Source organism: Procambarus clarkii, chromosome 66, assembly GCF_040958095.1.
Source record: "Procambarus clarkii isolate CNS0578487 chromosome 66, FALCON_Pclarkii_2.0, whole genome shotgun sequence".
In the NCBI taxonomy this organism is placed as follows: domain Eukaryota; kingdom Metazoa; phylum Arthropoda; class Malacostraca; order Decapoda; family Cambaridae; genus Procambarus; species Procambarus clarkii.
Window position 1 is genome coordinate 9,690,081 of NC_091215.1, and position 26,119 is coordinate 9,716,199.

General features: G+C 37.3%; 1 protein-coding gene across 8 annotated transcripts in view; it reads right to left on the reverse strand.

Moving 5' to 3' along the window:
* The window catches only part of LOC123769133 (galactoside alpha-(1,2)-fucosyltransferase 1), a 263,820-nt gene that overhangs the window by 115,308 nt on the left and 122,393 nt on the right, over nt 1-26,119 (reverse strand). For all 8 annotated transcript variants that reach the window (XM_069309807.1, XM_069309808.1, XM_069309806.1 and 5 more), the window contains one exon: nt 15,091-15,194. In XM_069309807.1, coding sequence (XP_069165908.1) covers nt 15,091-15,194 — 104 coding nt within the window. The remainder of the gene's footprint in view (nt 1-15,090; nt 15,195-26,119) is intronic.

Consider the following 26,119-nt stretch of genomic DNA (forward strand, 5'->3'; position numbering starts at 1 on the left):
CCCTAACATAACTAAGGCTAGAACCAATAAGTCTGTTGGTTTGGTTTGCCAAAACAAATATGGGTGACATGATTGAAGAGTATGTAACAATGGGGTATTAATAAGGTATTAAAAAGAATGGACATATGCTAAATGGATAGTTTAGCACTAATAATGATGAAACATTTATGGAAAATGTATGTTTTTACATTGAGCTCATAGGATGTTAGACGTACCATTCAAATTCATGTGAAATTTGACTTTTCTTTTGGGGAGTTGCTTAAACTTATGTTTAGGACAACATTTATAATATGATAAGTAGAAAAATATTATGCAATTGTGTATTGTTTGACCTAGTTGGCTGTGATTGTATTTTGTACAAATAGTATAATTATTAAAATTGTGCAAGAAGTGTATTAAATTTGCAGGTTACGCATTATGCATAAGTTGTATGATGATTGAAATTATGTATTCATTGATTCCCACAAATTGTGTATTGTTTGTGCAAGTCGAGTATTAATTGTACATATTTTGTATGTGTATTTGTGGAATTCTGTAGTTGTGTATTTAATGTATATGCACTAGTTGTGTATTTTTCATATTAGGGCTAGAAGTGTATTGATTATATTTTGTGCAAGTTGTGTAATAATTGTATATATGTTGTAATTGTATTTGTGTATTTGTGCTGTTGTGTATTTACTTATTTGGACTAGTTATTTATTGTATATATTTGCACTGAATGTATATTTATGCAGGTGGTGTAATAAGTATGAAAAGATGTATAATAATTTTGCAAGTTGTGTATTAAATGTGCATGTTGTGTTATTGTATATGGACGAATTGTGTATTTACACCTGTTATGTATTGATTGTCACTGCGCAATTTATATAATTATGTAGCAAGTTTGCTTGAATTAATTGTGCAAAGATGTGTAATAATTAGACAATTTATGTAATAATTGTCTATGTTTTATCATCGTTTTGTGTGAATAGATTATTTACGTAAGTTGTGTTTTTAATATGCTGTAGTGGAACTGGTGCAACTGTATTTTTTGTGCAAATTGTGTATTTGAGTAAGTTGTGTATATGTAATCAGAAAAAAATACAACTTCACATGCGAGTGTGCAAGTGAATTTTGGTTTATGAGACAATGTGTGGGTATTTTGTGAAAATTATGTTTATGGAACTGTGAAATTTTAGTGAAAGCGCATTTTGTCTAAAAGTATAAGCAATTTGCAATATATGTGCAAATACCATACTTTGTGTAAATGTCATACTATGAGTGTACATGCAATATTTGTATAAATGATATATTTTTGTGTGCAACTCGCATATTTTGCATGTAAATGACATATTTTGTTTATAAATGAAATATTTTGTTTATAAATGACATATTTTGTGTGTGAATAATATATTTTGTACATAAATGTCCCATCTGTTGTGTTAATGTTGTATTTTCTGTGTAAATGGAATATTTGTGTGGAATTGCTTTGTGCATAATTGTTATATTGAGTGTAAATGTGCATGTGTTTTATTCTGGGTATTTTTTATTTTTTTATTTTTAGTGTAAGTACATGTGTTGCATTTTATGTGCATGGTGTGAAATTCATATATTTTTGTGCTTCTTAACAGAACCTTAGCTTTTTATGAATAAATACTTGAATAGTATGTAGGTGGGTATTTAATAATATTTGAACTTGCTAGAATAATATGAATACCTTGCTAATTGGTATGCATTAGTATGAATTAACAGTATAAATAATTAAGATTGCTTGGGGTGGATGTGCTGTGGGGTAACTGAAATCTTATTCTTAATACATTTTAGGGAGTCATATGACATAAATTACATCTGATTAATGGTGCAATGGTGGCAAAGCAGACTATTCTCTATTCATGTATAAATTGTGGAGTATGCATATGTGTGTATGTGTATGTATGAATGTACGAATGTATGTATGTATGTGTGTGTGTGTGTGTGTATGTATGTATGTATGTATGTATGTACTCACCTAATCACCTAATTGTACTCACCTAATTGTGCTTGCGGGGGTGGAGCTCTGGCTCTTTGTTCCCGCCTCTCAACTGTCAATCAACAGGTGTACAGGTTCCTGAGCCTATTGGGCTCTATCATATCTACACTTGAAACTGTGTATGGAGTCAGCCTTAACCACATCACTTCCTAATGCATTCCATTTGTCAACCACTCTGACACTAAAAACGTTCTTCCTAATATCTCTGTTCTCTGTGGCTCATTTGGGCACTCAGTTTCCACCTGTGTCCCCTAGTGTGTGTGCCCCTTGTGTTAAATAGCCTGTATTTATGTACCCTATCAATTCACTTGAGAATCTTGAATGTGGTGATCATGTCCCCCCTAACTCTTCTGTCCTCCAGTGAAGTGAGGTTTAATTCCCGTAGCCTCTCCTCGTAGCTCATACCTCTCAGCTCGGGTACTAGTCTGGTGGCAAACCTTTGAACCTATTCCAGTCTGGTCTTATCCTTGACTATATATGGACTCCATGGTGGGGCTGCATACTCCAGGATTGGCCTGACATATGTGGTATACAAAGTTCTGAATGATTCCTTACATAAATAAGTTTCTGAATGCCGTTCTTATGTTGGCAAGCCTGGCATATGCCACTGATGTTATCCTCTTGATATGGGCTGCAGGGGACAAGTCTGGCGTGATGTCAACCCCAAGTCTTTTTCTCTGACTCATGAAGAATTTTATCTCCCAGATGATACCTAGTATCTGGCCTCCTGCTCTCTACGCCTATCTTCATTACATTACATTTGCTTGGATTAAACTCTAACAACCATTTGTTCAACCATTCCATCAGCTTGTCCAGGTCTTCTTGAAGTCTTAAGCAGACCTCCTCTGTCTTAATCCTTCTCATAATTTTGGCATCGTCAGCAAACAGTGAGAGAAATGAATCTATACCCTCCTGGGATATCATTTACATATATCAGAAACAAGATAGGACCGAGTACAGAACCCTGTGGGATTCCACTGGTAACTTCACGCTAATCTGAGGTCTCACCCCTCACCGTAACTCTCTGCTTCCTATTGCTTAGGTACTCCCTTATCCACTGGAACATCTTACCAGCTACACCTGCCTGTCTCTCCAGCTTATGTACCAGCCTCTTATGTGGTACTGTGTCAAAGGATTTCCGACAATCCAAGAAACTGCAGTCCGCCAATCCTTCTCTTTCTTGCTTAATCTTTGTCACCCGGTCGTAGAATTCTATTAACCCTGTCAGGCAAGATTTACCTTCCCTGAATATATGTTGGCGATTTGTCACGAAGTCCCTTCTCTCCAGATTTGTTACTAGGTTTTTTCTCACGATCTTCTCCATCACTTTGCATGGTATACATGTCAAGGACACTGGCCTGTAGTTCAGTGCCTCTTGCCTGTCGCCCTTTTTGTATATTTCGACCACATTCGCCGTCTTCCATATTTCTGGTAGGTCTCCCATCTCCAGTGACCTACTATACACTATGGCGAGTGGCAAGCAGAGTTCCTCTGCACACTCTTTCAGTACCCATGGTGAGATCCCATCTGGACCAACAGCCTTTCTAACATCCAGATCCAGTAGGTGTCTCTTGACTTCCTCACTTGTAATTTCGAACACTTCCAAGGCCGCCTGGTTTACTTTCGTTTCTCCTAGCACAGTGACCTCGCCTTGTCCTACTGTAAAGACCTCCTGGAATTCTCTACAAAGGCGAAGAATTAGGGGGTGACATGATAGAGGCTGTGCGAGTGGATGATTGTACATAAGAAAGGGGGATATTAATACCCAATTAAAAGTTCCAACACGAGACAGAACACGAAACAATGGGTATAAATTGGATAAGTTTAGATTTAGAAAAAGACCTGGGTAAATACTGGTTCGGTAACAGGGTTGAACTTATTTCTTATGTTCAGTATGAAAAATTAGCTAGAAAATGATCTTAAATCATGGGAAACAATATGGTAATACCTCATTAAGAAAAGCGAGCTCAAATGGATGGTGCTATTGTACATTAGGCTTGACAGAAGGTGGCCTTTAAATCTTCCCTTGACATAAATATTGAAAATTGGACATAAATAAACCATAACAGAAAACATACTTTTCAAGAAAGATGAAGATTGATGTCATTGACCATGTCTGTGCAGCTTCACTGGGGTAACGCAAAACACACGAGACAGGGGCCGACCTTTTAATCCTCCTTGAACGAATTTTTTCACGTACTAGATGGTTAGCAATCACTCACTGGTGTAACGAAAATGGACCCAGACGGGAGGCGTCCTTTTAATCCACTTGAGCAAAACGGCAGGGGTCAAGAGGGAGCCTTTTAGTCCCCCTTTTGGAAAATTACATATATGATGGAAGGGCGAGGATGATAATTGTAACCAAAAAATGAAAACATCCCCTATGCCATTAGTAGTCTTACCGGCAAAAAATTGAAAATACCTCCGGGCCTATACCCGACTGAGGTAAAAAGATGAAAAAACCCTGGGGCCATAAACTGACCTCTATGTTTCACAGAAAAAAAATCCGGGGCCATTGACCGACCGTTGTGTTTCACAGAAAGAATCAGAGGCCATAGAGCGACCGTTGTGTTTCACAGAAAAAAATCGGAGCTATAGAGCGTCCATTGTGTTTCTGGAAAAAAATCAGGGGAAATAGAGGGACCGTTGTGTGTCACGGAAAAATATCAGGGGGGCCCATAGAGTAACTGTCGTATTTCATGGAAAAAAAATCAAGGGCCATAGGCTGGCTTGTGGAAAAAAAATTGAGAATACGCAGGTGCCATAGAGCGACTCCTAAAAAAAATCAAAACAGTCGCTCTATGGTCCGGTATCCACTACTAACGTCCCCGCATCCCGGTCTTCGACCAGGCCTCCTTTTTGTTACACACCCCCAGGAAGCTGCCTGTAGCAGCTGTCTAACTTCTAGGTACCTATTTACTGCTAGGTAACAGGGGCATAAGGATGAAAGAAACTCTGCCCACTTGTTTCCGCCTCCACCAGGGATCGAATCCGGAACCTTGACTACGAATCCAAAGCGCTGTCTACTCAGCTGTCAGGCCTCTTGTCCATGGGGTCAAGGTCAGCACGACACGAGGAGAAACATTGGTAACATGAACCAAGAGAGAATCTTGCAAGCGAGACAATCGTACAGAAAAGGGAAGGTGGGGAAAGGGAACAGGGGTCCACATGAGTGTAAAGGTCCAAGTATAACGTAAGTAAGAGTGAGGATGTTGTTGGGACTGCGCACAGTATCGAAGACAGTAGCAATCCCGGTGATTCTGTAGAAATAGGAAGCCGGTTTCAACATACACGCTCTGGATAGGGGTCAAACGAAAAGTACCAGAGCTGAGGCGTAGCCCAATTTGGAGACGAGCAACATGATGACGAAGAGTTGAGAGAGAGGCTAACGAGTAAGCAGGATAGCATGAGTAAGGGAACATAAAAAATAGGAGCGTGCGCCTATCAATTCGACAGGAAGTATGGGACAAGTAAGTTAAGGGCCTTAGAGCATTCAACTCGGTGGTAGGAGATATGGGGTGACCAGGACAAGCGAGTGTCAAAGATTAACCCCAGAAGTTTAGCAGAATCCTTATACAAAAGACGATTACCATAAAACGACAAAGGGGTCGATTAATGACCTGCTTCCGAGAAATAATCATAGCACAAGTCTTAGCTGTGGGGAACTTGAAGCCATGATTGGTGGCGCCAGGACGAAAAGGCATCAATCGCAAGTGGAAGCCGCCGTTGGAGGAAAGGTGAGTCATCACATTGACAGCAAAATGTAAGATCGTCAACATAAAGAGCGGGTAAAATGCCAGAGGGAAGGGAGGAATGAAGACCATTGAGGGCAACCAGGAAAATCTCAGGGATAATCATCGTTAGCATTACAGACCATTACTCCACATTTCTCCTAACTAACATTAACAAACCGCCTCTAGAGACAAGGGAGATAAGCTTTAGGCTGCACAATGAAACTGCCATAGGCAATTTTATAGCTGCTGCTGCTAATGTCAACTGGGAGTCTGAATTAGGTAACATAGGGGACATCAACCTAGCAGTGCAATCTATTCTTCAAAAAATTCACGGCCTTTATAACACCCACTATCATATGCTAACAAAACAAGTCACAACAAAAAGGCTAAACAATCCTTGGCTTACAAAGGGGATACTTAAATCCATTAATAAAAAACATGACCTTGAGAAAATGTATAGGTTAGGAATCGTCTCCGAAGAATTTTCAAAGAATTACTCATCATTGCCATCTAAAATAATTAGGAGAGCCAAAATTAAATATTACGAAGATAAATTTACCCACACAAAGGGCAACATTAAGAAAACATGGAGCACAATTTCACAAATATTGGGATCAAAGAAGATTTTAAATAACTAACCAATATTCCTGTCAAATAATGATGGTCTGCTTTCAGCCTCTGACACTGCTTTTGAGTTCAATAGGTTCTTCTCTTCCATTGGGTCATCCCTTGCAAATGATATTCCATCTTCCAGTAATAATATTCAGGACTATCTTACAGGTAACTATCCACAGTCACTGTACCTAACACCTACTAATTCAAGTGATGTTAATACAATACAATACAATTTTATACAATACAATTTTATTTAGGTAAGGTACATACATACAATAAATATTTACAAGGATTGTTTGACTTATAGGTAGAGCTAGTACATACAATGCCTAAAGCCACTATTACGCAAAGCGTTTCGGGCATGATAAACTTAAATGACAAGCTTAATACTAATTGAGCATAATGAGTAGAATGAAAACAAGAAATGAAAACAAAGATGAAAAAGCAGCACAAATACAATTATGTCGACACACAGCGCTCTTTAAAGAAAAAAACAGACATTGGTTGACAATAGAAGGGTAAGGTAGGTTACAGGGAATTTATTAGGTATAGCTTCGCTTTTAACTTAAACTGGTTGAGAGAGGTACAGTCTTTAACATGGTTGGGAAGGTCATTCCACATTCTGGGCCCCTTGATTTGTAGAGCATTTCTAGTTTGATTAAGTCGTACTCTAGGAATATCAAAACTGTATTTATTTCTGGTGTGATGCTCATGGGTTCTGATACAACCTTCTAGGAAGCTTTTGAGATCAGGATTGGCATTATAGTTTAGCGTTTTATATATGTATAATACACATGAGAGAATGTGCAGTGACTTAATGTCTAACATATTCAGAGATTTAAGTAGGGGTACCGAGTGATGTCTGGGGCCAGAATTGGATATTGTCCTAATAGCAGCTTTGTGTTGAGTAATTAGAGGACGTAAGTGATTTTGGGTAGTAGAGCCCCAAGCACAAATACCATAGTTGAGATATGGATAGATAAGGGAGTAATAGAGAGTCACCAGGGCAGGGCGTGGTACATAATATCTGATCTTAGAAAGAATGCCCACAGTTTTTGAAACTTTTTTTGATATGTTTAGAATGTGTCCCTGGAAATTAAGCTTGTGGTCAATGAGAATGCCAAGGAATTTGCCATCTAATTTGTTACAAATTTGGGTATTGTTTATTTTGAGATTTATTTGATTAGAGGATTTATTGCCAAACAGAATATAGAAGGTTTTGTCAATGTTAAGGGTGAGTTTGTTGGCAGTTAGCCACAGATGGACTTTATTTAGCTCAGTATTTACTGTGGCATTTAGAGCAAGGGGATCAGGACTGGAGTAAATGAAGGTTGTGTCGTCAGCAAATAGAATTGGTTTGAGGTGTTGGGAGGCATTTGGAAGGTCATTAATGTAGATGAGAAAGAGGAGAGGGCCAAGTATGCTGCCCTGGGGAACACCAATGTTGATGGGTAGGGTGGGAGAAATTGTATTATTCACAGAAACATATTGGAGCCTGTCAGTAAGGTAGGATTTGAGGTATTGTAGGGAGTGTCCTCTGACTCCATAATGATGTAATTTAAGAAGAAGGTTTTGGTGGTTGACAGTGTCAAAAGCTTTACGCAGGTCCACAAACAACCCAACAGGGAACTCATTTTTATCAAGAGCTGTATGAATCGAGTTAAGCATACTAATAAGTGCATCGTTAGTGCTTTTTTTGGGTCTGAAGCCATATTGGCAAGGGCTAAGTATATTGAGTTTGGCTAGATATGAGTAAAGCTGCTTATAGATTAGTTTTTCAAAAATTTTTGACAAGTTTGGCAGGATAGATATTGGTCTGTAGTTGTTAACATCTGTGAGATTACCACATTTGTGGACAGGCGTTACTCTCGCTTTTTTTAGAATATCTGGGAAGGTTTGGAGTTCAAGTGACTTGTTGAAGAGCAAAGCAATAGCAGGGGCTAAAGATCTGGAGTTTTTTTTGTAAATTAAAGTTGGTATCTCCTCAAGGGCACCAGACTTGGTTTTAAGGGAAAGGATTATCTCATTGACGTCAGTGGAATTAATAGGCTTTAGGTACAGAGACTGTGGATAGTTACCTGAAAGATAGTCATTAATGTCTGTACTGGAAGATGGAATATCATTTGCAAGGGATGAACCAATGGAAGAGAAGAACCTATTGAACTCAATAGCAGAATCAGAGGCTGAAAGCTGACCATCGTTATTAGACAGGAGAGTCGGTTTGTTATTTAAAGACTTCTTTGATCCCAATATTTGAGAAATTGTTCTCCAAGTTTGTTTAATGTTGCTCTTTATTTGGGTAAATTTATCTTCGTAGTATTTAGTTTTGGCTCGTCTAATTATCTTAGACAGCAATAATGAGTAATTCTTTGAGAATTCTTTGGAGACAATTCCTAACCTATACTTCTTCTCAAGGTCATGTTTTTTATTAATAGATTTAAGTATTCCCTTTGTAAGCCAGGGATTGTTAAGCCTTTTGGTTGTGACTTGGTTGTAATAACATAATCCTTTCCCTTAAAACCAAGTTTAGTGCCCTTGACGAGATACCAACTCTTATTTACAAAAAAAAACTCCAGATTTTTAGCTCCTGCCATTGCATTGCACTTCAACAAGTCACTTGAACTCCAAACCTTTCCAGATATTCCAAAAAAAAGCGAGAGTAACCCCTGTCCACAAATTTGGTGATCCCACTGATGTTAACAACTTCAGACCTATATAAATTCTGCCAAACTTGTCTAAAATATTTGAAAAACTTATCTACAAGCAGCTTTACTTTTATCTAGCCAAACAAAATATATTTAGCTCTTGTCAATATGGCTTCAGACCCCAAAAAAGCACTAACAATGCACTTATTTGTATGATTAACTTGATACATGCAGCTCTTGATATAAATGAGTTCCCTATTGGGTTATTTGTGGACCTGCGTAAGGCTTTTGACACTGTAAACCACCTAAACCTTCTTCTTAAATTAAAACATTATGGTGTCAGAGGTCACTCCCTGCAGTACCTTAAGTCTTACCTTACTGACAGGCTTCAATATGTTTCTGTGAATAATTCAATTTCTCCCACCCTACCCATCAACATTGGTGTTCCCCAGGGCAGCATACTTAGCCCTCTCCTCTTTCTCATCTACATTAATGACCTTCCAAATGCCTCCCAACATCTCAAACCAATTCTATTTGCTGACGACACCACCTTCATTTACTCCAGTTCTGACCCCCTTGCTCTAAATGTCACAGTGAATAGTGAGCTAAATAAAGCCTATCACTGGCTAACTGCCAACAAACTCACCCTCAATATTGACAAAACTTTATATATTTTGTTTGGCAATAAATCCTTAAATCAAATAAATCTCAGGATTAACAATACCCAAATTTGTAACAAAGTTGATGGCAAATTCTTTGGAGTTCTCATTGACCGCAAGCTGAATTTCCAGAGACACATAATAAATATATCAAAAAAAGTTTCAAAAACTGTTGGCATTCTTTCTAAGATCAGATATTATTTACCTCGCCCTGCCCTGGTGACAATCTATTACTCTCTAATCTATCCTTATCTCAACTATGGTATTTGTGCTTGAGGTTCTACTACCCAAAATCATTTACGTCCTCTAATTACTCAGCACAAAGCTGCTATTAGGACTATCCAAATCTGGCCCCAGACATCGCTCGGTACCATTACTCAAATCCTCTGAATATGTTAAAAATAAATAAATAAATAAATAAATGTTTATTTAGGAAAGGTACATACATACAAGAAATATTTACAAATATTGGTGGACTTATAGATAGAGCTAGTACATACAATGCCTAAAGCCACTATTACGCAAAGCGTTTCGGGCATGAAAAACTTAAATGACAAGCTTAATACTAATTGAGCATAAAGAGTAAAATGAAAACAAGAAATGAAAACATAGCTGAAAAAGCAGCACAAATACAATTCTGTCGACAAACATCGCTCTTTAAAAAAGAAACCAGACATTGGTTGACAATAGAGGGGTAAGGTAGGTTACAGGGAATTCATTAGGTATAGCTTCGTTTTTATCTTAAACTGGTTGAGAGAGGTACAGTCTTTAACATGGTTGGGAAGGTCATTCCACATTCTGGGCCCCTTGATTTGTAGAGCATTTCTAGTTTGATTAAGTCGTACTCTAGGAATATCAAATAGGTATTTATTTCTGGTGTGATGCTCATGGGTTCTGTTACAACCTTCTATGAAGCTTTTGAGGTCAGGATTGGCATTACAGTTTAGCGTTTTATATATGTATAATACACATGAGAGAATGTGCAGTGACTTAATGTCTAACATATTCAGAGATTTGAGTAGGGGTACCGAGTGATGTCTGGGGCCAGAGTTGGATATTGTCCTAATAGCAGCTTTGTGTTGAGTAATTAGAGGACGTAAATGATTTTGGGTAGTAGAGCCCCAAGCACAAATACCATAGTTGAGATATGGATAGATAAGGAAGTAATAGAGAGTCACCAGGGCAGGGCGTGGTACATAATATCTGATCTCAGAAAGAATGCCCACAGTTTTTGAAACTTTTTTTGATATATTTAGAATGTGTCCCTGGAAATTCAGCTTTTAGTCAATGAGAATGCCAAGGAATTTGCCATCTAATTTGTTACAAATTTGGGTATTGTTTATTTTGAAATTTATTTATTAGATATTAGATATTAATATTATAGATAATAATTTAATAGTAATTAATTAATTATGTTATTAATTAATTTATTAATTTTAATTAATTTAATTAATTTAATAATTTAAATATAGATATTTAAATAATTAGATATTAGATATTATATTTATTAGATAGTTAGATATTAAGTCACTGCTCATCCTCTCATGTGTATTTTATATATATAAAACGCTGAACTGTAATGTCAATCCTAACCTTAAAAGCTTCCTAGAAGGTTGTAACAGATCCCATGAGCACCACACCAGAAACAAATACCTATTTGATATTCCAAGAGTACGACTTAGTCAAACTAGTAATGCTTTACAAATTAAGGGACAGCAAATGTGGAATGACCTTCCCAATTTTGTAAAAGACTGTTCCTCTCCCAACCAGTTTAAGATAAAAACTATCTTAACTCAGTAGTGTAGTAGTGCTCAGAACACTACCTTTGGGTATATCTTCATATTGCCGAAAAGAGGCAGAGAGAGCGGTACCAAGCAGCACTGGAAAGAAATGACAAGAGATGAAAAGAGGGAGATTACCACGAAGACCAAAATAACTGAGTTGGGACAGAATATGGTACCTCCAGGGGGTGTCATACGCCTTTTCGAGGTAAAAAAGGACAGCAACAATGGAGGTCTTCACAGCAAAGGCAGTAAGAAGACAGACCTCCAAGTTCAAGAGGAAATGAATCATGCTGCGACACTTGCGAAAGCCAAATTGAGAAGGGGAAAGAAGGTGATAGCGTTCCATGAACCACATCACAAGGACATTAACCATACACTCAAAGAATTTGAGCGTATGAAACATTTGCGTTCTGTAAAGTCTGGAAAGTATTAGATTGGGAAGGAACCATGTGATAGGACACCCAACAAGACCGCGCCCCCCAGGCTGCATCGTGGATATACTCCCTGCAATCGTCACCTTAAGAACCGTCAGTCCCTTGAGATCAGGCTCAGCAACGAAGGCAAAGTTTGACAATAAGTGTCCCCTCGCTCGACAACGTCAGGTATCACAGTTTTCTGGGTGAGAAAGTGTGCCTTCCCTAAGACTCAGCATCAAAACAGAAGAAGACCAACAGAAAGAACAATCAAAAGGGCAAAACGTCGGCAGGAAGGGGTCAATCCAAAAGGAGAAGAGGTGTGGAAGAAAATGGAACATGAGGAAGGGGAAAGAGCTACCAGCAAATTTGGAGAGGACAGCAGCAGGAGCATAAGGGTTCAAAAAGACTGAGGACAAGCTGTCCCAAAGAGCATTACACTCCTAGAGCCGCCCACTAAGCCCCCTCGTGACAACAACGGGCTGGAAAGGGCCTTGTATATAGGCTTTGTATAGCACACATGTACTATATTAGGCCTTATATATCATGTATTAGGCCTGTGAAGGTTAGGTTAGGTTAGTTTAGTTTGTCTTTGCAACATAAATAGAAAATCTTTTCCTGTTTGTCCAAATTCTATAGTTGAATTTGATCAATTCAATAAATTCAATAGTATTGATTTCTACTTTCTAATTGCTCTGTACGTCGTATATGAGCTATGGTCCTCATTATTACTATAAGTTCTACTAAAGTAATTAGACGAGTCAAAACTAAATACTACGAAGATAAACTTACCCAAATAAAGAGCAACAATAAAAAAACTTGGGGCACAATTTCACAAATATTGGGATCAAAGAAGATTTTAAATAACAAACCAACACTCCTGTCCAATAACGATGGTCAGCTTTCAGCCTCAGATTCTGCTATTGAGTTCAATAGGTTCTTCTCTTCCATTGGGTCATCCCTTGCAAATGATATTCCATCTTCCAGTACTGATGTTAAGGACTACCTTACAGGTAACTATCCACAGTCTCTGTACCTAAAGCCTATTAATTCCACTGACATCAATGAGATAATCCTTTCCCTTAAAACCAAGTCTAGTGCCCTTGAGGAGATACCAACTTTAATTTACAAAAAAGCCTCAAGAACTTTAGCCCCTGCTATTGCATTGCTCTTCAACAAGTCACTTGAACTCCAAACCTTTCCAGATTTCCTAAAAAAAGCGAGAGTTACCCTGTACACAAATGTGGTGATCTCACAGATGTTAACAACTACAGACCTATATCAATCCTGCCTAACGTGTCAAAAAATTTGGAAAATTTAATCTACAAGCAGCTTTACTCTTATCTAGCCAAACACAATATACTTAGCTCTTGCCAATATGGCTTCAGACCCAAAAAAAGCACTAACGATGCACTTATTAGTATGCTTAACTTGATTCATACAGCTCTTGATAAAAATGAGTTCCCTGTTGGTTATTTGTGGACCTGCGTAAGGCTTTTGACACTGTCAACCACCAAAACCTTCTTCTTAAATTATATCATTATGGAGTCAGAGGACACTCCCTGCAATACCTCAATTCCTACCATACTGACAGGCTCCAGTATGTTTCTGTGAATAATTCAATTTCTCCCACCCTACCCATCAACATTGGTGTTCCTCAGGGCAGCATACTTGGCCCTCTCCTCCTTCTCATCTACATTAATGACCTTCCAAATGCCTCCCAACACCTCAAACCAATTCTATTTGCTGACGACACAACCTTCATTTACTCCAGTCCTGACCCCCTTGCTCTAAATGCCACAGTAAATACTGAGCTAAATAAAGTTCATCTTTGGCTAACTGCCAACAAACTCACCCTTAACATTGACAAAACTTTCTATATTCTGTTTGGCAATAAATCCTCTAATCACATAAATCTCAAAATAAACAATACCCAAATTTGTAACAAATTAGATGGCAAATTCCTTGGTATTCTCATTGACCACAAGCTGAATTTCCAGGGACACATTTTAAATATATAAAAAAAAAAGTTTCAAAAACTGTTGGCGTTCTTTCTAAGATCAGATATTATGTACCCCGCCCTGCCCTGGTGACTCTCTATTACTCCCTAATCTATCCATATCTCAACTATGGTATTTGTGCTTGGGGTTCTACTACCCAAAATCATTTATGTCCTCTAATTACTCAACACAAAGCTGCTATTAGGACAATATCCAACTCTGGCCCCAGACATCACTTGGTACCCTTACTCAAATCTCTGAATATGTTAGATATTAAATCACTGCACATTCTCTCATGTGTATTATACATATATAAAACGCTGAACTGTAATGCCAATCCTGACCTCAAAAGCTTCATAGAAGGTTGTAACAGAACCCATGAGCACCACACCAGAAATAAATACAGTTTTGACATTCCTAGAGTACGACTTAATCAAACTAGAAATGCTCTACAAATCAAGGGACCCAGAATGTGGAATGACCTTCCCAACCATGTTAAAGACTGTACCTCTCTCAACCAGTTTAAAATAAAAACGAAGCTATACCAAATAAATTCCCTGTAACCTACCTTACCCCTCTATTGTCAACCAATATGTTTTTTTTTTAAATGCCGCTGTTTGTCGACAGAATTGTATTTGTGCTGCTTTTTCAGCCATGTTCCCCCTATTTTATCTCTTTTTTTATTTGTTCTCAACTCATTTTATTCTCAATTAGTATTAAGCTTTAGTCATTTAAGTTTTTCATGCCCGAAACGCTTTGCGTAATAGTGGCTTTGGGCATTGTATGTACTAGCCCTATCTATAAATCCATCACTCTTTGTAAAATCTCCTGTATGTATGTACCTTAAATAAATAAACATTTGATTTGATTTGATTTGATTTAAACAGGAGGATGGGCAGGTTCTTACTTATAACTATATTTAATATTTTCTCAACTGATAGATAACAATTTGTAGATGGTTCTGCTTGAGATTTTCTTTATAGGATTTACATCCTAAAATTTAATCTTGTATGAATTGTTAATTTATCATGATACTTCCCCAATTTTGGAACTCCATAATTAGGCTCTCTTTATCATAAAGTAATATCTTAGACTATTTTTCCTTAAACAAATTTATAATACAAATCTTTATAAATAATTTTTTCATCACTCATGAACAACAATGGTAAAAGCAGTAAATGTCTGAATGTCAAATGAAGATAAACAAACATTCATGAGACTTTAAAACTTACCCGAATGCCAAACACACTTCTGAGTAAGGCAAGAGACATGTACTGACATATTTTGTTGCCTAACCGCCCACCGTTGTTCATAGATACATATGGCAGCGAGCAGTCTGTAGGAGTAACCAAAAGATTGTCATCATATACTAGACTTGATTATTAAAATTGTTGGAAGAAAATTCATAAACAAATCGTTAGCAGTTATTGAAAATTAATTAAAAATAAAATTTTGAAATTAAATTACAAAACTCATTTCGTATCGAATGAGTAAGCTTATTTCTTTTCAGGGCAATTAATGACCTTGAAATAAAATTTGACTAATTTTTCCAATGCTGCCAACTAACCGCATGGCTCCAAGATACAATAATATTACAACTGAGCATTTGCCAGCAGGAAAATGTGAAATACGTTATCCCTAATTCTAGTTCCAGTTAATCAGTTATTTATTCAGAAGAAAATCCGTAAGCAATATTTTGTTATTGGGGCACACTATTGCTAAATATAAGTTTCTGTTTTCTTCCATTCATATGTTGTTCCTGTTCATAATAAAATGGACCATAATTTATATAAATGAAAATGGAAATCTCGGTTTGTTAAAAATTTCCTAACCGGCCATAACAATGCGTTGCCGGGTACAGCTAGTCTATATAAATAAAATATTTTTCTAAATAACGACTACATAAATGAAAAATGTAAATGTTTGTTTGTTCAAAATCTCTAATCTCCGAAAGTTCTTCACCGATTGCTTTGAAATTTTGACGCAATGTTTCATTTGTATCCGAACAGGGTTTTTATACATACAATAAAGATGTCTCATCCGTTACATGAAAAAGCATGCTTCTAAAAAAAAAGAAACTGTTTTTCATGTGAGGAGAATCTTCAGAACCTCTTTACCAATTGCTATGAAATTTTGATAAAACATTGCATTCGATAGGCACATGTTTTTATATGCCTACTATATACATTCCTCACCTGTGACAGGAAAAAAAACATGCTTTTTTTGAAAAACAGCGCCATCTGTTGGACACATAAGCAACACATGCTGTAATCTAAGAAAGTTCTTCACCGATTGCTTTGAAATTTTGAAACAACGTTCCATTAGATTACGCACGTGTTTTTAAATACCTGCTGTATAGATGCCACACCTGGGACAGGTAAAAACATGTTTTTTTTTTAAAACAGTGCCATCTGTTGCACAAAATAGCAACACACGCTATACTAAATATGTTACGATTCCATTTCAATGATTCCAATTGCAATGACAAATTGAATTTTCATTGATTTCAATTTATTTAAATTTTTATTTAATTATTTTGTGTAACTGCATTGGAATTCAGCTGTATTGTTTATTATACTGCTCATTTCATGAGTATATGTATAGATGGCACACCTGTGACAGGGAAACACATGATTTAAAAAAAATAACAGCGACATCTGTTGCAAGTAAGAGCAACACACGCTATACTAAATATGTTACGATTCCATTTCAATGTTTCCGATTGCATTGACAAATCGATTTTACATAGATTTCGATTTATTTTCATTTTGATTTAATTATTTTGTGTGATAGTGTGTTGGAAATGAGGTGTGTTGCTTACCATACCATTCATTTTGTGAGTGTAGTTTATTTTTTTATTTTTTCCTTGTTTTTCATTTCGTTTCTTTAACTGTTTTTCTTATATTTCAGTGATGGGATCATCAGATCCCATCACTGAAATGATATTGAGTTTGGCTAGATATGAGTAAAGCTGCTTATAGATTAGTTTTTCAAAAATTTTTGACAAGTTTGGCAGGATAGATATAGGTCTGTAGTTGTTAACATCTGTGAGATCACCACATTTGTGGACAGGTGTTACTCTCGCTTTTTTTAGAATATCTGGGAAGGTTTGGAGTTCAAGTGACTTGTTGAAGAGCAAAGCAATAGCAGGGGCTAAAGATCTGGAGGCTTTTTTGTAAATTAAAGTTGGTATCTCCTCAAGGGCACCAGACTTGGTTTTAAGGGAAAGGATTATCTCATTGACGTCAGTGGAATTAATAGGCTTTAGGTACAGAGACTGTGGATAGTTACCTGTAAGATAGTCCTTAATGTCAGTACTGGAAGATGGAATATCATTTGCAAGGGATGAACCAATGGAAGAGAAGAACCTATTGAACTCAATAGCAGAATCAGAGGCTGAAAGCTGACCATCGTTATTAGACAGGAGAGTCGGTTTGTTATTTAAAGACTTCTTTGATCCCAATATTTGTGAAATTGATCTCCAAGTTTGTTTAATGTTGCTCTTTATTTGGGTAAATTTATCTTCGTAGTATTTAGTTTTGGCTCGTCTAATTATCTTAGACAGCAATAATGAGTAATTCTTTGAGAATTCTTTGGAGACAATTCCTAACCTATTCTTCTTCTCAAGGTCATGTTTTTTATTAATAGATTTAAGTATTCCCTTTGTAAGCCAGGCATTGTTAAGCCTTTTGGTTGTGATTTGTTTTGTAAGCATAGGACAGTGGTTATTATAAAGGCTAAGAGTTTTTTGAAGAAAAGATTGCACTGCTAGGTTGATGTCCACTATGTTACCTAATTCGGACTCCCAGTTGACATTATCAGCAGCAGTTATAAAATTGTCTATAGCAGTTTCATTGTGAAGTCTAAAACGTATCTCTCTTGACTCAAGAGGTGGTTTGCTAATGTTAGTTAAGAGAAATGTGGGGTAATGGTCTGTAGTGCTATCGGTGATTATACCTGAAGTAAGCGGAGAGGTTATGTTTGTCCAGATGTGATCTAGCGTCGTGGCAGTGCTATCAGTGATTCTAGTAGGTCTAGTGATTAAGGGTATGAGGAAGCAGGAATTCATACAGTTGAGGAAGCTAACAGCAGTAGGGTGTTCAGGCTCGCAGAGGTCAATATTAAAGTCCCCTGCGATAATTAGGTGGTTTTTGTTCAGTCTGTTATCAAGTATTAGATTTCTAAGGTTTGAGTTGAATTCGGACACATCAGTGTTAGGAATTCTATAAACTGCACCCACAGACAGGACAGACTCGGCGCCCTTGACTCTGAAGCTGGCGAAGATATACTCCCCATAGCAGTCTCTGGTTCTAATTTCTTTTAAGCATGTTAGTTCTTGGTGGTAGTAAAGAGCAGTGCCACCACCTCTCTGAAGTTGACGACAGTTGTGAATTGCTGAGTAGTTAGGCATGTTAAAGAGCTGAGTAGTATCCTCTTTCAACCATGTTTCAGTAAGTATTATAAAAGAGAATTTGTTGTCAATAGCTTCAATCAAGGCACTAACATCATCGAAGTGTTTACCTAGGGATCTAATGTTCAAATTGATTACAGAGATATTGTGATTATGAGTTAATACATTGTTTACATCATGTGCTGCAAAATATCTGCAATTTAGATCATTAAAGTGATAATTGTCATAGATAGTGGATAAGAGGTTAAGTTCTGGGCCTATACTTGTCTGCATAAAAAAAGCTGATTGCAGGAAAAACAAGAAAAGAAAGGCAAATTACAAGGTAGAAATAAGCTATAAAATAGGGAAAAAAATGTACACAATATTGTACAAAACAAACACAAAAGGGGCTTACAGGGGTACAATGGAGTAAGGGAGTATGGCTAGGCTAGGCAACCTAGGTAATAAATGAGATTAAAGAAAAAACATATAAACATGGACTATACAAAACACAAGATATAGAAATACAAAACAAAAATATAAACAAGACTAAGCAATACAAAAACAAATTGAGCAAAAATGAAAAATGAGGTAGATTGCTTACAAGTACTCTCAGGTACACTGTAAGTAACAATTTGCAATTTGAGATGCAGGCAAAGCCAGGGGTACAATGGAGTAAGGGAGCATGGCGAGGCTAGGCAACCTAGGTAATAAATGAAATCAAAGAAAAGTTGAATAATAAGCATAGGCAAATTTAAGCTAATGATTATTAACTATAAATAGTTCAGTTATGACTGTATAATTAATAAGACCTGAAGAACTCGTAATGCACTCAATTAAATAATTTCAGTAAATGATTAGTTAAGAGTAAGTTAAAAATTAAGTCAGAAAATGAAACAATGAGACTTAGGAAACCTAGCCCCACTAGTTGACAGGGGGTTAATTAAGTTAATTCACTGGGAGTGATAATGAGCTGAGACAGACCACATTGGGAGAGGAAAGTGTTGAGGTTCTCTTCTTTAGTAATTGTGAACATTTTGCCCTCTGCGGTTTTTCTCACCTTTATCAGTCCATCTCTAACGAAGCACTGATGAATCGCATCTGGGTTTTTTTGACGGATTTGACGCAGGCGGTAGAGGAGTTTACTGTCTGTTCCTAGTCAAGCACTCGTTAATGTATAATCCCTTCCGTTGGGTTGCAGCTGTCCGGACTAGATTGGATTTCGTGAACTGGGAAGACAGCTTCAGGCGAATTTTCCGTTGGTTTTGACCTGATGGATTCTTTTTGCCTACTCTGTAGGCAGCAATAACGTCAGATTTGTTTAGAATGAGCTGCAATTTGTTTTTTAAGAGATCCTGAGCTATTTCGACACAATTTTCACCTTCATGTTCCACAGGTATATCTTGGGACGACACTATAACAGAGTCTAGCAGCTTTTGCTGGTCTTGTTCATCCTGGGAGACAGAACGTTGGGCTGAAAATGTACTGATACATGCAGTCATTTTGCTGAGAGCTTCCTCCTGTTTTTTTTATGGCTTCATCAGTTTTCAGAAGGTTATTTTCCTCACAGAGATCAATCAAATCATGCTGTAGTTGGTCTTGGCTTGCCTTGCAGTTTCTAATATCCTCGCGGAGAAGGTTATTTCTTGTTGTTGTTGTTGGAGATTAGCGCGGTTCGCTAGATTCTCATTTAGAAGACTCAAGATGATAGTATTTTGAGACTCGAGGACTTAGCACAACTTTTTGAACCACTGATTCTCGGCCCAGTTATAGAATTCCGGTGAGGGACCGGAAGCTCGCTTGAGTTGCTTATAATGGGATGCTAGCATGTCCATAAAAGAGAATGATGATAAGGTTGTTTGATACTACATAAAAATTAGGAGATTGGGTAACACTAGGTATGGAGCAAATTTAAAGCTCAGTGTAGGAAACTAAGAAGATGAAATTAGGTACTTTTTGGTTTTGCTTTTAAATAAGGCAAAGGTTTTACAGTTTTTCAATTCACTAGGGAGTGAATTCCATAGACTAGGTCCCTTAATTTGCATAGAGTGTTTACACAGATTAAGTTTGACCCTGGGGATATCAAAGAGATATTTATTTCTGGTGTGGTGATAATAGGTCCTATTACATCTGTCCAGGGAGAGTTTCAGAGCATGGTTTGCATTTAAGAACAGGGTTTTGTAAATGTAGTTGACACAAGAGAATGTGTGGAGGGAGTTAATATTTAGCAAGTTTAGGGATTTAAACAAGGGAGCTGAGTGTTGTCTGAAAGCAGAGTTAGTTATTATTCTGATAGCAGAATTTTGCTGCGTGATGATGGGCTTAAGGTGGTTTGCAGTGGTAGACCCCCATGCACAGATACCATAATTAGGATAGGGGTAGATTAGTGCATAATATAGTGAGAGGAGAGCAGAGTTAGGAACATAATATCTGATTTTGGAGAGTATACCAACTGTCTTAGAGACTTTCTTAGTTATGTGTTGAATGTGGGTGCTGAAGTTGAGTCTCTTGTCTAGGAATAGGCCAAGAAACTTGCCATCATTTTTATTACTGATGTTAATGCTGTCTATCTGTAGCTGAATTGCATTTGATGATTTGCTTCCAAATAAGATGTAGTAAGTCTTTTCGATGTTTAATGTTAGTTTGTTCGTTGACATCCATAAGTGGACTTTTTTTAATTCATTATTCACAACATTATTTAGTGTATGTGGGTTGAGGTCTGAATAGATAAGGGTAGTATCGTCAGCAAACAATATAGGTTTGAGAATATTAGAGACATTAGGCAGATCGTTTATATATATAAGAAATAGAAGAGGTCCTAAGATACTGCCCTGTGGCACTCCAACGGTAATTGGTAGAGTGGAAGAAGTTGTATCATTGATGGTTACATATTGGTGTCTGTCACTAAGATAGGATCGGATGTAGTCGAGGGCAAGGCCTCGGATTCCATAATGCTGGAGTTTAAGTAAGAGGTAGTTGTGATTAACAGTATCAAAGGCTTTTCTTAGGTCAATGAAGAGTCCAATCGGAAACTCATTTTTGTCAAGGGCTGAGTAGATAACGTCAAGGAGACTAATGATTGCATCGTTGGTGCTCTTTTGGGACCGGAAGCCAAACTGGCAGGGGCTGAGTATGTCGAATTTTACGAGGTAGGAATAGAGCTGTTTGTAAATAATTTTTTCAAATATTTTTGATAAAATGGGTAGATTTGATATTGGTCTATAATTGTTTATGTCCGCCGGATTGCCTCCTTTATGGACTGGCGTTACTCCTGCTTTTTTGAGGATATGAGGGAAGGTGTGACACTCTATAGATTTGTTGAACAGTAGTGCTATGGGTGGGGCAAGGGCATGGGAGGCTCTCTTGTACACAATGGACGGAATTTCACTGGTGTTCCCTGCCTTGGTTTTTAGAGAGTGTATGATGGACACAACATCTGCCGGGCTGATTGGTGAAAGGAGAAGAGAGTTTGGATAGCTGCCTGAGAGATATGTGTTAATATGTGTCTGAGTCTGTGGGATTTTACTGGCAAGATTAGCACCAACCGATGAAAAGAAACTATTAAATTCATTTGCCATTTCTAAATCAGTTGACGGTATATCCCCATCCTTGTAGAGTTTTATTTAGTTATGTGAGTGTTGTTTAGTTCCTAGGATACTAGAGATTGTTTTCCAAGTGCTTTTCATGTTGTCTTTTGCTTCATTGAATCTATTCACATAATATGCAAGTTTTGCCTTTCTTATGATACTGGTAAGCATTGATGAGTACTTTTTAGATACTTCCTTTGAAACTAGGCCAATCCTAATTTTCTTTTCATATTCATGTTTCTTGTTGATTGAGTTGAGAATGCCACTTGTGAGCCATGGATTGTTTAATCTTTTGTCAGTTACTTGCTTGGCAAGAAAGGGACAATGAAGGTTGTAGAGGCTTAGAGTTTTGGAGAGGAAGAGATTAGCTAATGAATTTATATCCTGGGTATTATTGAATTCAGAATCCCATTTAATATTGTGAAGTGCATCTGTAAGATTGCCTAAAGCTGATTCACTGTGTAGCCTAAATGAAAGTTTCTTGCCTTTTGGTGGTGTTATGTCCATGTTCGCTATGAGAAAGGTAGGATAGTGGTCAGTTGTTCTGTCGTAGATTATACCAGATACAAGGGGAGCTGTTATGTTTGTCAATATGTGGTCCAAGGTAGTGGCTGATGTTTGAGTGACTCGGGTAGGTTTGGTGATTGTGGGGATTAGCATACAGGAGTTCATGCTGTTAAGGAAATAGTCAACTTGAGAGCAATTTTGTTTACCCAGGTCAATATTAAAGTCTTCTCCCAGATTGATGTGGTTTTTGTTGAGATTGTTGTTTATAATAAGATTCCTTAGGTTGTCTGAGAAAGAAGCTATGTTAGTATTGGGAAATCTATAGATGGATCCAATAGTCAAGGAGGATTTAAGGGATTTAATTGTAAACTGAGCAAAAGTATATTCACAGTAGTCATCTCTGTCACTAATAACACTGTTGCAGATAAATGTATCTCGGTAATATATAGCTGTGCCACCACCTTTTTTATTAGGCCTACAGTTATGAATGGCTTTATAACCAGCTAAGTTGTAGAGTTGGGTGTAGTCTTTATTTAGCCAAGTTTCTGTTAAAATAATGAACGATAAGTTAGTACCTAGTGCTGTGAGTAATGCATTTAAATCGTCAAAATGTTTACCAAGTGATCTAACATTTTGGTTGTAAACTGATAGACAGGTGCTATTTTGGAGTTTGTTTTTAGCCTGGTGTGCTGTGAAATACTTGCAATAATGATGAACAATGTGCTGGTTGGTGTAGATATAAGACAGAAGATTTTGATCAGGATCAATATCAGTGTGCATAGAGATGCAGAGGGATCACGATACAAGATACACGATAAAGCAAAGCACAAGAATAAAAGCAAATACAATAAAATAGTAACAATTTAGAAGTAAAATAAAGATCCAATAGATAGCCAGGAAGGACACAGAAGTTACATAAAATAAAAAACAAAAAATCAGTAGAGACTGACAATATAAATGTAAAATAAAAAATAATAAGACAAATAATAATCATAAAGTAAAATGATCTTGAAGATAATTAGCTTAGTAATGGTTAATTAAAATCTTATAATTGTTATGAACCTAAGAAAACAAAGTGAGCTCAAATAGATAATTCCGAGAGAAAAAAGAAAAGAAAAAAAAAGATGACATGTAAATCTAATTAAATCTTGAAATTTACTCTAATATAAATCTAAGTGTAAAAATAAACAGGGTGAGAGTATATTCATGTGGAAGATTTTACTATGATACTGAGGTAGATGCTTATATAAGCAATTATACTATTAATTAATTCCAATAAATGATTACAAGAAACAAATACCAAGATACTTTAAGTAACAGGGTAATAAAAAACCCTAGGTTTAGTGACAAGGGGATTAACTAAGACCAAATAATTAAGAGTAAAACCAGGCAAAGATGACAAACAAAAAAATATAAAAAAAATATAAATAAAAACCTTTGGAAAGGAAAGGCAGAGCTTAAGTACACTTTGGTTGTATGTGAGACTACAAATTATGTTCTGGTTATTCAGCTGATATCCCACAGTCATCCAGGAAAGAAGTGAGGTGTGCCTCAGTGGTTATGACATAAGTTTTTCCAGAGTCAGTCTTCCTGCTATTATTTTACCATCGCGCACAAAACAATGTTTAATAGCAGTGGATCTTTTGCAGATTCCATGTAGTTTAAATAAGAGATTTTGTCTGAATCTGGTTAGACATTCGTTCACATAAACATTGGATTTCCTAGCGACTGCAGCAGTGATAAGGTCTGACTTGTGGGAGCTGCTATCTAATTTCACACGTATCTTTCTGTTATTTGTACTAGATGATTTCGTACCCACTCTATAGTCTCAATCGAAGCAAGAGACTTAATGTCTCTTGCTTCGATTGAATAATTCAACTTAGTACGCAATTCCTGGATCACGATGGCAGTACAGTCTTCTCTGTCAGTTTCATGGGGAAAATCATGTGATGAGATGATGACAGAATCAAGGAGCTTAAGTTTGTCTGATTCGTCTTGGGGTCAATCTAATGACGAATCACATAAGTAAGTGATGTACCTGATAATTGTTTTGTTGTTGTTACTGGCAGAGAATAAAACCATGAGGACGAAAGTTGTTTCTCTTACCACAACCATAACAGTGGCAACGAAGATTAAACATCTCCGGCAGAGAGCCTGGGTACGAGACGTGGTGTGAGGATCAAGAGAGAGCAGGTTACGTCGTGTGGACGAGTGGACGCTTCACATACAACAGTGGAGTGTGCTAGCACCGTGGCCATGGCTACGCCGCTCATGTCAATGAAGCCGTTAAACACTGCCAAAATCTCGTCTGACCTGTGGCTCAGCCTGCTGGAAGCAAACTTTCAGTACCGGGAGATTAAGGAGGACGCCAACAAGAAAGCGGTACTCTTAGTTTCACTGGGTTCTGAAGCATATAGTGTTTTCGGAAATTTGTGTGCACCGGAGCTATCTCACACGAAGACCTATGTAGACCTGATTGCTCTGCTTAAACATCAGTATGTGGTGAAACCATCATAATCACAAAAAAACAGCAGGAATCCGTTCAGGATTTATTTGCGGAATTGAAGGCTTTGGCTAACCACTGCAACTTCAGAGCACAGTTGGACGGTAGGGTTAGGGACCCTACCGTTCATGGCAGTGGAAAAGGAGAATTATTTCCCTAACCTGGTGGCAGAAAATTTGGATCTACAATCGATGACTTCATGGACAGTGCTCGAGAAGATTTTGAACCTGGAAAGGGCTTTTGGAAGTAAGACTTCTACTTAGGAAATTATGGTCGTACAGGGCCAGACCAGATGTAAACACTGTGGATACAATCACATAAGTAGCAAGTGCAAGTTTCGTGCCTATATATGCAACTTTTGTAACTAGGAGGGACACTTGCAGAGAGTGTGTAGGAAATATCAGAACAGGAACAGCAAGGACTGGGAGAGGAGACGACCAGGAAATGCAGGAAGAAGAGGTAGTGGTACTGTGGTCAAGGTAGTAGAGGAAGGGAAATCGTCTGAAGAAGCTGCAGGTGAGGAAAACCGACTATATTCGGAGGAAAGAAAAGGTATGTTCAGTGAAGTCACAAGTGGTGAATTTTGTAATTAATGGGAAGTTAGTTCCTTGGAGCTGGACACTGGTGCTGAAGTGTCAACACTGTCGACAGATTGGGCAGATACCTTGCAATTGAATGTAAAACCAGGTAAAAAATCATTAAGTGCTTATGATAATGTACCAATTAAGGTCTATGGCAAGGTGTCGGCGAAAGTAGGTTATAATGGAAAAGAAATTGTCCAGGATTTTTATGTAGTGGATTCACATAATCCTAGCCTATGTGGTAAGGATATCATGGAAAAAGTGGGAATTTTCTTGGCGGGCCTAGATGAATTGTCGATAGTTAAAACAATTAAAAGTGCCGAACAAATGTTAGATAAATATTCAGTGGAGGCAGATAAACCAATTAATAGCATGTTGGCAAAAATTCACCTGAAAAGTGGGGCTTCACCTAAATTTTTCAAGGCAAGAACAGTGCCGTTTCATTACAAGAAATTGGTAGAATCAGCCCTGGAAAAGCATGTGGCAGAAGGCATCTTAGAGCCAATTACTCATAGTGAGTGGGCAGCCCCAATTGTACCAGTGTTGAAGGCAGATCGGAAATCCTTGAGAATCTGTGCAGACTTCAAGGAACTGAACAACAGCATACACTGTGAGAAGTACCCTTTACCTAAGATAGATGAGTTGTTGTCAGTGGTCTGTAAGGGGGCAATTTTTTCTAAGATTGACCTGAAA